We start from the raw sequence: 13,765 nt of genomic DNA on the forward strand, positions 1-13,765 counted from the left end.
TTAGTCTTCTTCGATCTCCCCCTCTTCACTCCCCGCTCTCTCAACCACCTTCTCCTCCTCTTTCTTAGAGCTCCTCTCCGGGCTCCTCTTGTATTCTTCCCCTGTCTTGACCCTCTTAACCCCCCTCTCCCGTTCCCTCTCCTCCTCCAGGATATCATCCCCATACTCCACGGGTCTGGGCCTCCTAACCGGTGGCGCAGTCGCCATTTCTTTATCTTTCTCCTTATGAGCATTGCCTGATGAGCTGGGAGGCCTCTCATCCCCGTAGGGTAACTCATCCACATCGCGATCGACGACGACCCTTCTACGGTAGCCATCGTCGCGAGAAGAACGTGCAAGCGGGGCGCGGTCGTAATCGTGGTGCCTCGGAGGGGGGATGTGATCATCCAGCGGCCGGCTCGGGCGGCGATCATAGTCGACGCCGCGATCACGGGAACGGGGACGCTCACGGTCACGCTCACGGGAACGAGGACGTTCACGATCGCGAGAACGGGGTCTATCGCGGGTACGGTCGCGCGAGCGAGAGCGGACTCTGTCGCGGGAACGAGGGCGATCACGATCACGGGAACGGGGTCTCTCACGCTCGCGATCCCGGTCACGGTCACGCTCGCGGTCCCTGTCACGATAGGAGTCGCCGCGATCGCGGGAGCGGGGACGTTCGCGCTCGCGATCACGCTCACGATCACGATCTCTATCACGTTCACGCAGACGGTCCCTCTCCCGATCACGGTCACGTTCCCGATCGCGGAGGGAAGGAGAGCGGCGATCAGAGGAGAGCAGCGCATCAGCGGCACCGGTCTTGCGATAATCACGATCGCGCTCACGCTCAGCAATGGCATGACGACGCTCGGCCTCGTACGAATCCCGCTCGACGGGGCTGCGGCTGCGGGCAGAGCGAACGCTGCCGCGGTGGGAGCGCTCGCCGCGATCGCGGTAGCTGTCGACAGTGGCGGGGCGGTCGCGACGGCGCTGGCGCTCCTTTTCGGCTTCCTCTTCCTTTTCCTTGAGACGGCGAATGTACTTCTCGAAGGCACCGCGGCGGGCCTCCTCGGAGGAGACGGCCTGGAAGGCGGGCACATGGGCCAGGCGAGCGCGGACCTGCTCGTAGGTGTCGTTGACGGTGATGGGAGGGTCCATACGTTTCATGTGGGCACGCAAGTCTTCCAGGGCCCGACGTTGGGCACGGTCGGACTGTCTATCTTCATCGGAGCGCTTAGCTCGTTTTTGCAGCTGATTCTGTTAGTACAGCCCTGTAAGCATGAAGAATACGGGACATACCCTCTCAAAGATAAGCTCCAAAACGTCACGCTCAATGTTAGCAGTACGACGATCTCCTTTGAGCACAGACTCAAATTCTTGGAAGGTAGTCTTGGGGGTGACCTCGAAACGCTTGTCCTCGATGACATCAAGGACATCATTACGGGTGCTACGAAGGGCGCGCTCCTCTTCTTCGACAATGTCCCAGAACAGTTCCATGGCGGTCGAGCCGGGCTGGCCGGCCATGGCCAGGTAGCGCTCGTCTTTCTCGATCAGCGGGAAAATCTGGGACCACTTGGTGCCGGCCTTGATCTTGCCGTCTTTGCGCAGCTCATTCAGCAGAGCAATGAAATTGTCGCGGTTCTTGCGCTCGCGGCGGAACTTCTTGTTCTTCTCCTCCTGGATGGAGTCATTCAACTTGCGCTCCAGCGCCTTAATGTGGTTTTGGAAGACAGTCAAGATGTCATACTTGCTCAGGGACTTATACTTTTCATCGTTCTGGAAGGGCGGGGTACTCATGATGGTACCTTGGGCGTCGGCCCAGCGTGTATAGGGATCGAGGTTCAGCGTAGGCAGCAGCTCGATCAGGCCGTCCATAGCACTCTTACGCTGCTGGACCTGTTGGTCCTTGTGAGCCTTCTTGAGGTCGGCGATGTACTCCTCGAAAAATTGGCGACGCTCGTTCTCGTCGTTGGTCGAGCGGAAGATGGTCTCGCCCTCAATGATGGGACGGGCAGTGCGCCAGCGCGTGTAGTGCTTGATCTCGGGATGACTCTTGAGCATGGTCGCAAAATCGGCGCGCAGCTTGGTCAGCCTCTCTTTTGCACGCTCCTTATCTTGGGCGATGACGTCCTGACAATACTTCTCAAAAGCAGCCTTGCGCTCGCGCGGGTCCTTGATGGCGCGGAATTGGGGGTCCTTGACGATGACACGAAGGGTCTGTTCCCAGGACCAGTCGGGTTGAACGCCGCTGCGGCGGAGCAGCTTGGTGAAGGCGGCCTCAGCCTCCTCAGGCGTTGCATACTCGGGGTCGTTGGTGGCAGGGACGAAGGCCTGGGCCTGGATGTTGTTGCCAGAGGTCAGCTGGCGCGAATCATGCGAGTCACGGTCGCGGTAGTGGTCGGCACCTCCATGGCCGCCGTGCCGGGCAGAGCCGGTGGGACTGCAGGCAGCGATTAGCATCTCTCTTCAAGAATAAGCATACATGGAGGGATACGTACGCGGCAGCCGTCGATGGCCCGTCGGCGATGCCCAGGGCGCGCTTGTAGACCTCGGGCATCTCCCAAGTGCTCTGCTTCGTCTCGGTGTTGTACCAGTACTTACGGCCGCCTTCAGCCGTGTACTCTTTCCATGGTTGGTTTGCAAGCGCGCGCTATCATAGAACTGTTAGTTACCATTCCAGATTCCCCTTCCCGTTGGAATTGCGCACCTCGACCGGCGTCATTAGCTCTTCTGGCTTCGTCCATTGGGTGACCTTGGTCAGCGAGTTGTAGTAGTAGACGCGGCCGTCGGGGGTACGGTGCTCTGACCATGCCGACCCCGGCGGAGCAAATGGCGCGCTCATGCCGTTCATCGTGTGGTTAATGCCAATGTCGCTTTCGAAGTCGATGGTTGGGTTGACGGCAGTTGATGGATTGGTCGCAATCGGGGCCCTCGAGGGTCGCGCGGCACTCCTCTCAGTACAGCAGTCAATCGAAACCAGCGGCGATCCAGAAACAATCTGACACAGCGGTCGCCAGCAATGGAAAAGGGCGGCGCGAAAAGTCGCGATGGCTTGCGACGATGAAGCGTGAGGACGTGACTTAGCGGCGTTGCTTTTCTGCAGCTGATTTTTTGGAAGATGTTCCATCAGGCGCTGGCCTGGAGGTTGGCTGTTGGTGCACGGACCAGAATGTGGTTCAGGCGCTGGCCCAACTTGTCGGCCAGGAAAACCCCGACTACCGACAAAGGTGGGGCCAAGCTCAAGCTGCAGCCTGGGCATCGCTTGGCAGGGAGTTTGCGATGATACGAGACCCACTCTCATCCTCATCACAGGAGTCGGGTCCTCCTTGCAACTCATCTCAACTCATCACCGCTTACACCTTTGAGCGGGAGACGGGTCGAAGTGGCAGAAAATCAAGAGTTCAGAGCCGGTGTTTTGAGTTTTAAGTTCATTTGGGTTGGAAATCAGAAACAACTGCGCGGTTCAGTTACAGTCAATGAGCTATGAGCAACCCCTGAAACAGCTTCATCCTCGTCTGCATCTCAGTCATCAATTCAGCGTCTGTCATCATCAAAATGTCACAAGAAACTATTCCTGAGCAGCTCACAGAGGCCCAAATTGTTTCGGATGTCTTCCTCGATAGGGCATATCTCACATATATCGTCCCTCTCTCCACATCTTTCCAACCCGAGTCTCTGAGTGAAGGAAGCGGTGACATCGCTTCTCGACTCACCAACCTCGAAAAGCGCGAACATCTCTTCTTCGGTACGCCGCCCGCTGCCTAACCATGTCCTACTGCCTCCTTGCTCATGCTAGCTAGATGAGGCGGTCGATGTCTACATGATTCTACGAACTGCGAGCGTCCACGAACAAGCCTTCCGCCATGCCCTTCCCCGGTTGGTGCTCAACCTCGAGGCACACATCCTTAATGGCGTCGGCCCAGACCGTGAGAACCCGCCAGCATCAGAAATCATCTGGAATGGACGCGTCGAGGACGTTGAGAAGGCCTACTTTCTCACAGATAACGACCCCAATGTGGACGAGAATGACCGCTATGTCTACGCCTTTTGGAAGCTTTCCGTATTCCTCGACCGGCCGCGTATGCGGCTCCAGCACCCTTCTGTCGTCTTCTCCGGCTCAGCAGCACTCAGGTCTAGCTCTAAGCCCACAGAGCAACAACAAGAACGGCTAGCAGGCTACATGCAGTCCTGCATGCCCTCAGCCATGAACCTCCTCGACACCTTCGCCCACGACCCAATGCTAGGCGGCATCCGGCCCCGTCTCTCGGCCCAACGAGTCTCCCGTGTAGCACCACTCACCAAACCTAAAGACGTCCTTCGTCGCATAGATGGGCTCCAACACCTGCGTCTACGCATCTACCCCGTGCTCCACACGCGCGTGCGCTTCTCCCGTCCCAACACGGCGCCCCCCAGCACGGCGGTGATCGCCATGCTAGAGATCGACTTCACGCCCTACTTCGATTGTGAGATCGTGCTTGATGGGATTAGTCTTACTGTGGCCGGCGGTACGGTCGAAGACCTTAACAACAAGGACATGACGCTACCACTGAGTTGCGTCGCCCACGATCACCTCACCTTCCTCTACAAGCTCTCCCCGCAACCGCTTGACTTCCTAACCAGCGCATCTCGCTCACAGCCTAATCTAACTCGCGACCTGGCCATCAAGATCTCTGCGCGGGCGCTCGTCCGTCCAGATACAGACGGTGAGCCAAACCCATGCACCCCAGGTCTGACCATGTCCTGGACGACAACGGTAGATTTCACGCCCCCCGTCAACCCCGGCTTCGGGAAACCTTCTACCCAGCCCATGCAGCGTGCGCACAAACCAAGCCAGCTCTCCATCTCCGGAGGTGTTGTGTCGCAACCTCTTGTCTCCCCCTCAGTCATCCGTCCCGACGCCCTACCTTCCCTCGAAGCGTCAACCTCCCGCGCACAAGAGACGCAGATCCCCGAACTAGGCATCACACTCACCTTTACCGGTCCGTCCAAACCTGTCCGTGTAGGCGAGGAATTCGTCTGGTCCGTCTCGGTCGTCAATCGGAGCCGTTCCGATTCTCAGTCCACTTCGACCCCGGGTACATCTACCGGCAGCCCCTTTGCCCCGACCACTCGCCCCTCATCCTCCGGCGGTACCTCTGGGCAGCCCTCATCAGTGCCGGGTACAGCCCGTAAACTCCTCCTAATCCCCCTCCCCCGCCGACGCCGCAACGAAACCCGCGTCTCGCGCCCCATCGCCCCCTCACCATCCCCCAACGCCCCAAACTCTACCTCCTCTCAGTCCCAACGCCCCGATATCCCCCCCATCGCCCCTGCCATCCAAGACGAAGCCCTAGTCCATGCCATGCAGCGCAGCAGCGTAGCCGACGTGCAAGAGCTGGCGTGCCTCTCAGCCGACATACGGGTGGGGCCATTGGCAGGGAATGCGTGTGCGATGGCCGAGATGAGATTTATCCCGCTCAGGGAGGGGGTGTTAGGGTTGGAGGCCGTCAGGGTGGTAGATGTGGCGACGGGGGAGCATGTGGATGTTAGGGAGGTTCCTGGGGTTGTTGCTGTGAGGTAGGGGAACCCAGAGAGGGGACGGGTAGAGAATCGTAATGGTTGGTATGCTTAGGTCACGTCGGTGGGCATGCATAGAACATAGTAATGCTAGATGGTTGTCCGTTGCTACTCAATAATCATGCGTTTTCTGTCTTTGCAGGTGTAATTCCAAGATTTTCCCAGTATGTTGTTGGTCAGCGCTAGGGGTTCCTGTGCCCCTTATAGACTTCCGCTGATACGATCCTTCTACCACGGTGTTGGTATTCGTTACTGTCCGTACCATATTGATGGAATAATTCTACGACATGTTGCGCCATTCAGCTGACTGGCTTGTCCACTGTAGCCTGCCTGTTGCAGGATATGAATTCCGCTTCTGGAGAAGCCTTCGGTTTACACACAATGTCATGGTCATCGGCGGTCATCCTGTGCCGCAGTTGTATCGATTGTTGGCTCAACCATTGCATTACCATCTCGTGTATGATCCAGGATTATAAAGCATTACGTTATGACATAGGTGGCGATGGGCAGTTACTATCGTCCATCATTTCATCGGCGCTCTGATAGCTTTGGTTGTATTATTAAATGGTGAGGGTTGCACTATTACTGATGTCGCTCCTCTTCTGGGCCACCATATGACCATCACGAGCTATACACCTCACCCGGGGACTATGAGCAGGATATAGTTCAACTGATATGAGTCTCGTTAAGATACTTCATTCCTTCTATCCTCTAGTATGTTGTTAGGTTCGGGTCCTGATGGTCATCTGTGACGGTGACATTGACACAATCCTACCGTCGCAGTATGAGGTCATGAGCTCACCTCAATAATTTCCCCGGCTATTGTAGCAGTGTCTTTGGACCTTTCCCCACAAAAGTAACGCTTTCCTTGCTTTTAGCAAAAAAAAAAAAAAAAAAAGAATTGAATATGTGGGGAGTGTCACTGCAACCCTACAGTTGACACATCATACCTCTTGTTCCTACATGAGGTTGAGCGTACCTAGCGTACCTAGTACTCAAAGTTGCACTGAACCAGAGCACTCAGATCAATATTGACTTGCAAGACACTGAGATACTGACTTGGCTTTGGTTCTAAGGACTATAATCACCTGCTAAAGCTTTGGGGATTGTTGTGTCACCGAGACTAATATTCAAAATATTCTAGAGTTTACCTGAAGTTCACAGACTTGGATGACACAATTAGAACGGGGGCAATCTGACTGATTCAACCTTGTCCGGTTGTAATCACCGCGACGAGATCAATCACGTAACATGTTGGTGGCAAAGAGCTCACCAGGCAGCCCGACACTATGTGCCTAGGTGCACTGGCTAGGTGAACCTGTGATAACTCCAGATTTTACTTCAGCGGGAGTAGCCGTGAAACTTTTGCACGCCTTCCGGGGGCCCGGCCATAGGGGAAGCGTTCCATGTATTCAACCCTAAGGGCCCGTGGTCATTATTCCTTTGCTTATCCTTTTTATCTCAAAATTTTTGTGATCAATTTTCCTTCACGCTCTTTTTTATCTGCATATTTTCTTTTATTTTCTTCTCTTTGCACCATGGCAGCACTAGGTTCGGACCCACAACTTCCGCACCGCCCACACGGTGTTCAATATCCGAATGTTGACCAAATGAGCCACGAGGGATCTCAATTGATGCCCATTTTGGCGGGAGAGGGAAAGCGAAAGGCGCCCCATATGGTTTCCTGGTGCTGTTGGAAGGCAGGATTGATTGGGAGGAATAATGCGCGGGGTTGTTGGTTGGTGAGGACTGGAGTGGGAGATGGAATGAAGTGAAGACGGTGTGTTCTGAGGAAGAGAGGACAGTAAATACTGGGTAACTTGTTGGAGACCTACGTTGATGGTGATCATTGCTTGCTGTACAATAGAAGTACGGCAACAGAGTGTATTCTGCGTCCATCCTCCTCTGGAATATTACTACTTGAGAGTGTGATGATGGGGATAGAAAAATGTTGAAGGGAGTCGAGGTTCTGGACATGATCCCGTTCCTTCGATAGGGCTTGCATCAAAGTCGAGGTGCTGGAACACCCTGAGGTTTGATCCCTCCAATTGTCTCTTTTTTTACAAGAACCCCACCTACTACATCATCGGACTGGTGGCTTAACATCATGACTCTAGGACTTCACTTCACTTCTCAGCCCCGGTGGGCTGTCAAGTTTCATTGCAGGATCAGTAACTCCAGTATAATGGGCATCATGTCAAAGGCCGTGCCCTCAAGCATATCTTGACTCATGATCTAACAAGAAGACATCGATCTTAAGGTTAGTTGCAGATATCTCCCCGATTTACACGAAAAAGCGGTTCCGAGGTCTTTTCACGTTCTCTAGCCCCAACGGACTCGTCCTATGTGTTCACAACACCATAGTGCAAAATGTTCGAGTGTATCACACAGATGTTCTAACAGTATTTAGATATTGCAATGTACATCCAAGGTTTCACCCCAGATCAATCCTTTCCTAACCCCGGATCTCCCACGAACCACAACCCAATAAGCCTCCTAGCTCCTGAACACTGCCATGAAGCAAGTTATTAGTCTCGGGGATCACAATAGGATGGGAAGAGAGGTTATAGCTCGGCATATATATGCCGAGACTCGCCTTATGTCCTCCATTCCTGGTCAGCTCGGTGAAGAATTTGGTTCAAGCTCACTCATAGCTGCTCTCACGTCATATATCTGAGACGCGATAGTTGAACAGGCCACGGATTGGGATGCAATTCTGCTGACAGTTCCTGGATTACTGTTGAGCACGTCAGTTTCATCCTGGTGTAGGTAGGTAGGGCTGTTGCAGACTATGGCTGTGCCTGCCTATTAAAGGGGCTATATTGAAGCTCCTATATGCTAACAGGTCCCATCAACTACGCTTTACTCGCTCTGCATTGCTAGAAACAGCAGAATCTCAAGCTTCCTCTATCCTGCAGCTTATACGTGCCCAAAGCTCCGCAGAACCTACTTCACCTCACAAATTACAGTGTTGGCAGGTCGCATGAACCAGCCTGGTGGGACGAGAACGCCACAGCTACGGCAAAGAAGCTTACTTCTTACCTATTCACATGCCATGCCATGTAATGTAGCAAGCCGCGCCTACCAAGCAGTCTCAGGTATATTGCTTTCATGAGGCTGACTGACAGCCTGGAAGATCTAAATCCACTGGTGCTGTTATCATCATAGCCGTTCGTCCTATCCATCCCAGGTAGGCATTGTTACCCAATTCCACAGCGATCTCGGTAGTTGTAGGGCCGTAGGTGGTAGCACTCTCTTCGGCTCTTAAAACTGAAACCGGTTTGCTACCTGACATGCCGGACATGGTACAACATTAGTACTGTGATCTTAATGAACGACTGGGCCTGTGCCGGACATCCCCGCTCACCCACGGGTGTCAGCGGCGAGGTAGCTGTTCTGTTGCTCCTCTATTACACCGCCCTGGTGTTATCGTCGTTAGCACCAAAAGCCGAAACATGCGCGGAATCATGGAATCATGTCTCGCAAAATACGGAATTCCAACGCCAACGCCACAACGTCACCAACACCGCCTTACGCAGCTACCCCCCCTTAACTTTGAAGACAACAGTACTAGAACCAATCCGTCAAAGTTCGGAGTTTGACAGGCAGGCATGTCTGTACGGAAGTGAGATACAAACCGCTGCGGTGCTGCTAAGAATACACTACACCCATTATATCAACTTTGCTCAGACTCAGACATGGTAAGACAAGCCCACTTCGGAGAGTTTCAGAACCAGCCTGGTTGAGGATAGGCTAGGCAGATCATCTTCTGCAAGACTGCACCGCTAGTTAGAACTAGCAAGTTTGACAAAACAACCTGGAACCTAGAACAAAAACAGATTTTCCTACTTCCCGTGAAACCCCTCTGAATGATTTGGCTTGCTCAACAGCATGAATGGGTGCGTGAAGCTAAGATAACCCCGCATCCGCATCCGCATTGGCGTCGAGCCAAGGTTTCGAGGAGAAGGAAGGTTGGTGAAAGCAAGAAACCTAAAACCAGCCAGTCATGGTCTTCAACGTACTGGAGGAGCCAGCTAAAGATGTTGAGAAACGCACAACGCGCATTTGCAGCATACATCTACATTTCTCAGCTAACATCCCTCACAGACTTAACATGCGTCGTCTGTATATAGCTACTCCATCGCTAACCCCTAGAGCTCATAGGGTTGGCATCCAATCCTGAGAATACCGAAGCCATCCCTCCATCGACCGCCAGCCGGCAGCTGTCATTCCGAATTTGTTGCTGTAATTGTTATGTCACCCCCTTCCCAAAACGCGTAGCGGCGTCCATTGAGTGCATGCATATGCGAGCACGACGCCAAACGCGCTTTCGCGCCAGGCACCGCGTTGACATGTATTGGTAAGGCCTGATTGGCCCATCGCGGGGCCGTAGAAGCTTGTCCACGTCAACAACCTCACGGAGGATTTTTGTTTTGTGTCTGCTGCAGCCGCGGGGCACTTTGCCCACTGGACCCGCAGGCAAACCCACATTTACCCCTCTTGTTCATGAGTTGTAGCAGACAAAAGCCGGCCGATCGGGGCTGAAGAATGATGACCATGATGGTCATGGTTAGGTTGGCCAATTGCGGGATCTCGTTGGCCAGCGCCGTTGAGAAAGCTGCCGAACGGTGCGGTACCTGATCTACCTCATCAGGGGTAAGGACGGTTTGCGGGATAAGGTTTGAGCCTATCGTTGATCAGAATCGACGTCGGAGCTTCACCATAGGTCAAAAGGTGTTGTTAAAGATGAGGAGCAAGATCTTTTTTGTCAAACATCGATTTTTGGAAAATCGCGCTTCCACGTCACCCCAGTTCTCACGGTTTTAAGGGAAGAAGAGGGGCACTTCCGTTTCAGCCTTTCACCAAACCACAGCCGTGTCAGGCGCTATGTTTGAGATGGGTGGACAAAGAACGAGCAGATATCCGGGGCATGGAGGTAGGATCGTTCTCTGCTGTAACCTGTTGATGAGGAGATCGACATTGACAAATGCATCATCTCATTCGTCTTATCTCCTGTCGGCAGATGGTAGCTGATAACGACACACGCGAGGCTGGTGATCACCGGATCACTATCCTACGCTACGTAATGAATGAATGAATGAATGAATGCGGCAGCCAGGGCCAGGTTGGCAGCGAGGCTGATGTTGCAACGAACTTGATGTCCGATGCCCAATGTTGCTTCTAATGGGGAACGAGTGCTTTACCCCATGTCCACGTCCCAAGCATGTCTTTGCTCGACGGACTGAAAGGGTATCTTGATCTCACGGCCAAAACGGTAAACAAGTAGAACTAACGTAACAAGAACCAACAAACAGCGGCTGCGGCGCTTGCGAAAGCCAAATAAACAAGCTGCGTATGGCAGCTGCGCAAGGCAAAAGGAGGATTGCAGCAAGGTGCAGCCGCTAAGCGCAGGAACATTCCAGTCGCGAGCTTTCAGTCAGGCTAGCTTGGAAGCAAAGGAAGTGTTAGGCAAGACACAAAAACAGATTTGAGCCACTAGGCTACTTTGCCTATCTGCAAGCGCACGGGCGTTGCAGAGGAACGGGAGATGTACAAATGTCTCGTCTTGAGAATGGCATGGCAGGTTACGCAACTACAGTAGCAGATCTGTCAGCCTGCCTGACCTGCTTGATGACGAGAGGGGAAGAGTGGTGTGGTGACACTCTTCGGAGCTGGGGAAGAGGGGAAGAGGAAGCTTTTTGCGGGGAAAGACAACACCAAGATGTTTAAAAAGGGTCGAGTGAATCAGAGAGCCAATGAGGAGTAACGACAGGAATAGTGACGGATGTAAAAGTTTCCGCTGCTGGCAGACCAGAATGCCACCGACTCGCAGCGCTAGCGATGCTCGTCATGAAGGATGGTTTGTTATAGTTTTTATCTTGGCCTTGGCTTTTTTTTTTATTTTTTTTTGCCTTTATGCTGGCTTGCTGTCAGCCTGCTGTAACAGCAACAGTGATGTTGACAACAGTTGATAATGATGTTGCGTTCATGCGACGCATCTGTCCTTTGTTCATTTCAAACTTCGAGAATCTGTGTGGAAGGCTGCTCTTCGGGCTCGCCTGCTGCCATTATCAACCGTGCGCACTGCGCCCGTCGTATGTAGGGATGAGATTTTCAGGCACAGTTCCAAAGAGCCTCGCCCTGAGAAGGCCTGGGTAACAGTGATGGCTGCAATGGACGGGCATCAAGGTCAGTGGCCAGCGGAGGAGTGACAGAGGTGACATTGGGCTGTCGGATAACGGCCCTGTTCTGGAAAGGGGATCTTTCCTCCCGCAGTTGTAGCCTAGGTTGGCCTGTCTTGGGGCACTTTGGGCCCATTGGCCCCCATCAAACCCCCACTTTTCTATCCATGACCCACTTCCCACTGTGTAATTACGGGTTAAGGCTTGGGCTCACGGCCCGATCTGTAAAAGTTTCAGGAACTGGAATGTCGCCTGCCAGAAGAGGTGAACGAGGTGACAAATGGGCATTGATGGACGATGAGAAAAGTGGAGGAGGGGCACATCGCGTGCCGAGCATCGGCTCACCTCACATATCAATCGCTTCGCGAGCATCTCACCGCCATTCAGCGCAGTTTTTATCACGATTGACATGCGACGCCATATGGAGTTGTGTTAGATGTTGCTTCCGAGACAGCGGGCAATTTTTGACGGCACAATGCCCACGTGTTGTTGTAAGCCGTGAGATGGATGGACTGGGGCTGGGCTGGGCCAAGCTGTTGGCGGCGTTGGCTGTCTGACAAATCCTGCGACTCGAGCCAGTCCCATTTGGGCGTTTCTTGCGCGGGCCTGAACCCCTCCCCCTCACTACGCACGCCTTTCCTCACCACCACAAAACACACAATGACGATGACTGGCCACAGCAACAGTGTGGCAGCTTGGCAGCTGTGTCTGTTAAGTACAAGACAGGCACAAGGACACAAGAACACAATCCCGCATCTTTCTTCCATGTGCACTTGATGCACAAGTGACGGTTATCTGCGACGCTACACTGCTACGTTGCCCTCACCTGTCTCTGCCCAGCCCCAGGCTTTTCCGGTTTTTGACAATGGGCAAATCCCGGTCACGTCACCCCAAGACGGGCTGTTAAGAGCTGCTGCAACTCTGCGAGGCATCGAGGCATTGCCTGCGACTTTCCCTCTTCCATGCCCGCCAGCTCTGGCAAGACAGTGTCGGTTCAGGTTGCATCGTCAACGTCTAGCCCGCCAGAATCGTGCTGTTCACTGTTGCAAGTGTGGCCGTTGTGGGTCATGCCCATCCCACTCGGACTTTGAATCGCATTTTTCGAGAAGCAAGTGCCCTGATGCCCCAGATCCCGTCATCTCAGCCGATGCCATTCCGAGATACGGATCGCGACCAGGGATTTTGGTTTTTTTTTTGTTTTTTTCCATTTGTCTTGCCTTCACTCAGATGTGTCTCAGCCTCAACGGCCTCGTGCCAGCCATTGCCCAGTCAATTAGGCCTGTAGCCCTCCCTCAGCTGCAAGCTCTTTGTGCCTATGCATCTTGAACTTGCTAGCCCATGTAAGTATAGGTATAGTGCACATAACCACCAGAGAAAGAAAAACGAGGGGCATCCATTCCCAGAACTGGTCAGCCCAGTGCCCAGCCCCACAGGGAGCAAGGCAAGCTCGGCATCCAAGCCAGGCCCAACTGCGGCCTACTCTTTTCGGTAGCTCCTAGGCTTAGCTCTAGAGACGGCTTTTACAAGTACAAGGGCCAGCCCCATGGGGGTGTATCTCTCCCGACCCGTCATCGATGCGATGATATCAGCTTTTTAAGGAGAATGGCTCGGCACATTTCCCTTGCTCTTGTATAACCTCACCATCCTCTCCCGAGTGACCCCCATCTTTAATCTTCGAGAGGTTTGGTTTTACATTTGGGATCTTTCCCCTTTCTTGATTTAGTCGCGGGACTTCACAGTGACAGTCTGGCCCGCCCATCTTGTCTTGCGGTTTCGTCTTATTCTTCGGGTCCTTTTCGTTGAAGATAACCCCTGCGAAGGCTTTGACCTCGGGCCCATGTTTGTCCAGCCTCGGCGACTGTGTGTGTTGGACCATTCATTGCTTTGAATTGAACTGTCATAAAGTTGGTTGTTCCCCCTCAGTCATCTGAGTACTCTCGTCTTCCCCAACCAGGCCGCCCAAGATGGCCGCCTAGTCTCGGACATGTCTTTTTTTTTTGCACCCCGCGTCTTGATAAGATCCTCTGAGACCATATCTCCCGGGGATG

At 53.5% G+C, this 13,765-nt stretch overlaps 2 protein-coding genes across 2 annotated transcripts; one reads left to right on the forward strand and one right to left on the reverse strand.

The window, feature by feature from the left end:
* Positions 1-2,830, reverse strand: CTHT_0059960 (uncharacterized protein; the record flags this gene model as incomplete). Its single annotated transcript, XM_006696251.1, has 4 exons — positions 1-1,230; positions 1,279-2,419; positions 2,478-2,629; positions 2,687-2,830. The coding sequence occupies 4 exons, from the start codon at positions 2,828-2,830 to the stop codon at positions 1-3; spliced, it is 2,667 nt and encodes an 888-aa protein (XP_006696314.1).
* Positions 2,831-3,534: 704 nt separating this feature from the next.
* CTHT_0059970 (uncharacterized protein) lies at positions 3,535-5,539 on the forward strand (the record flags this gene model as incomplete). The annotated part of the gene is made up of 2 exons (XM_006696252.1): positions 3,535-3,724; positions 3,780-5,539. 2 exons carry the CDS (start codon positions 3,535-3,537, stop codon positions 5,537-5,539), a joined length of 1,950 nt encoding a protein of 649 aa, XP_006696315.1.
* Positions 5,540-13,765: the final 8,226 nt, after the last annotated feature.

The sequence above is a fragment of the Thermochaetoides thermophila genome (genome assembly GCF_000221225.1).
Source record: "Thermochaetoides thermophila DSM 1495 unplaced genomic scaffold scf7180000011821, whole genome shotgun sequence".
Taxonomy (NCBI): domain Eukaryota; kingdom Fungi; phylum Ascomycota; class Sordariomycetes; order Sordariales; family Chaetomiaceae; genus Thermochaetoides; species Thermochaetoides thermophila.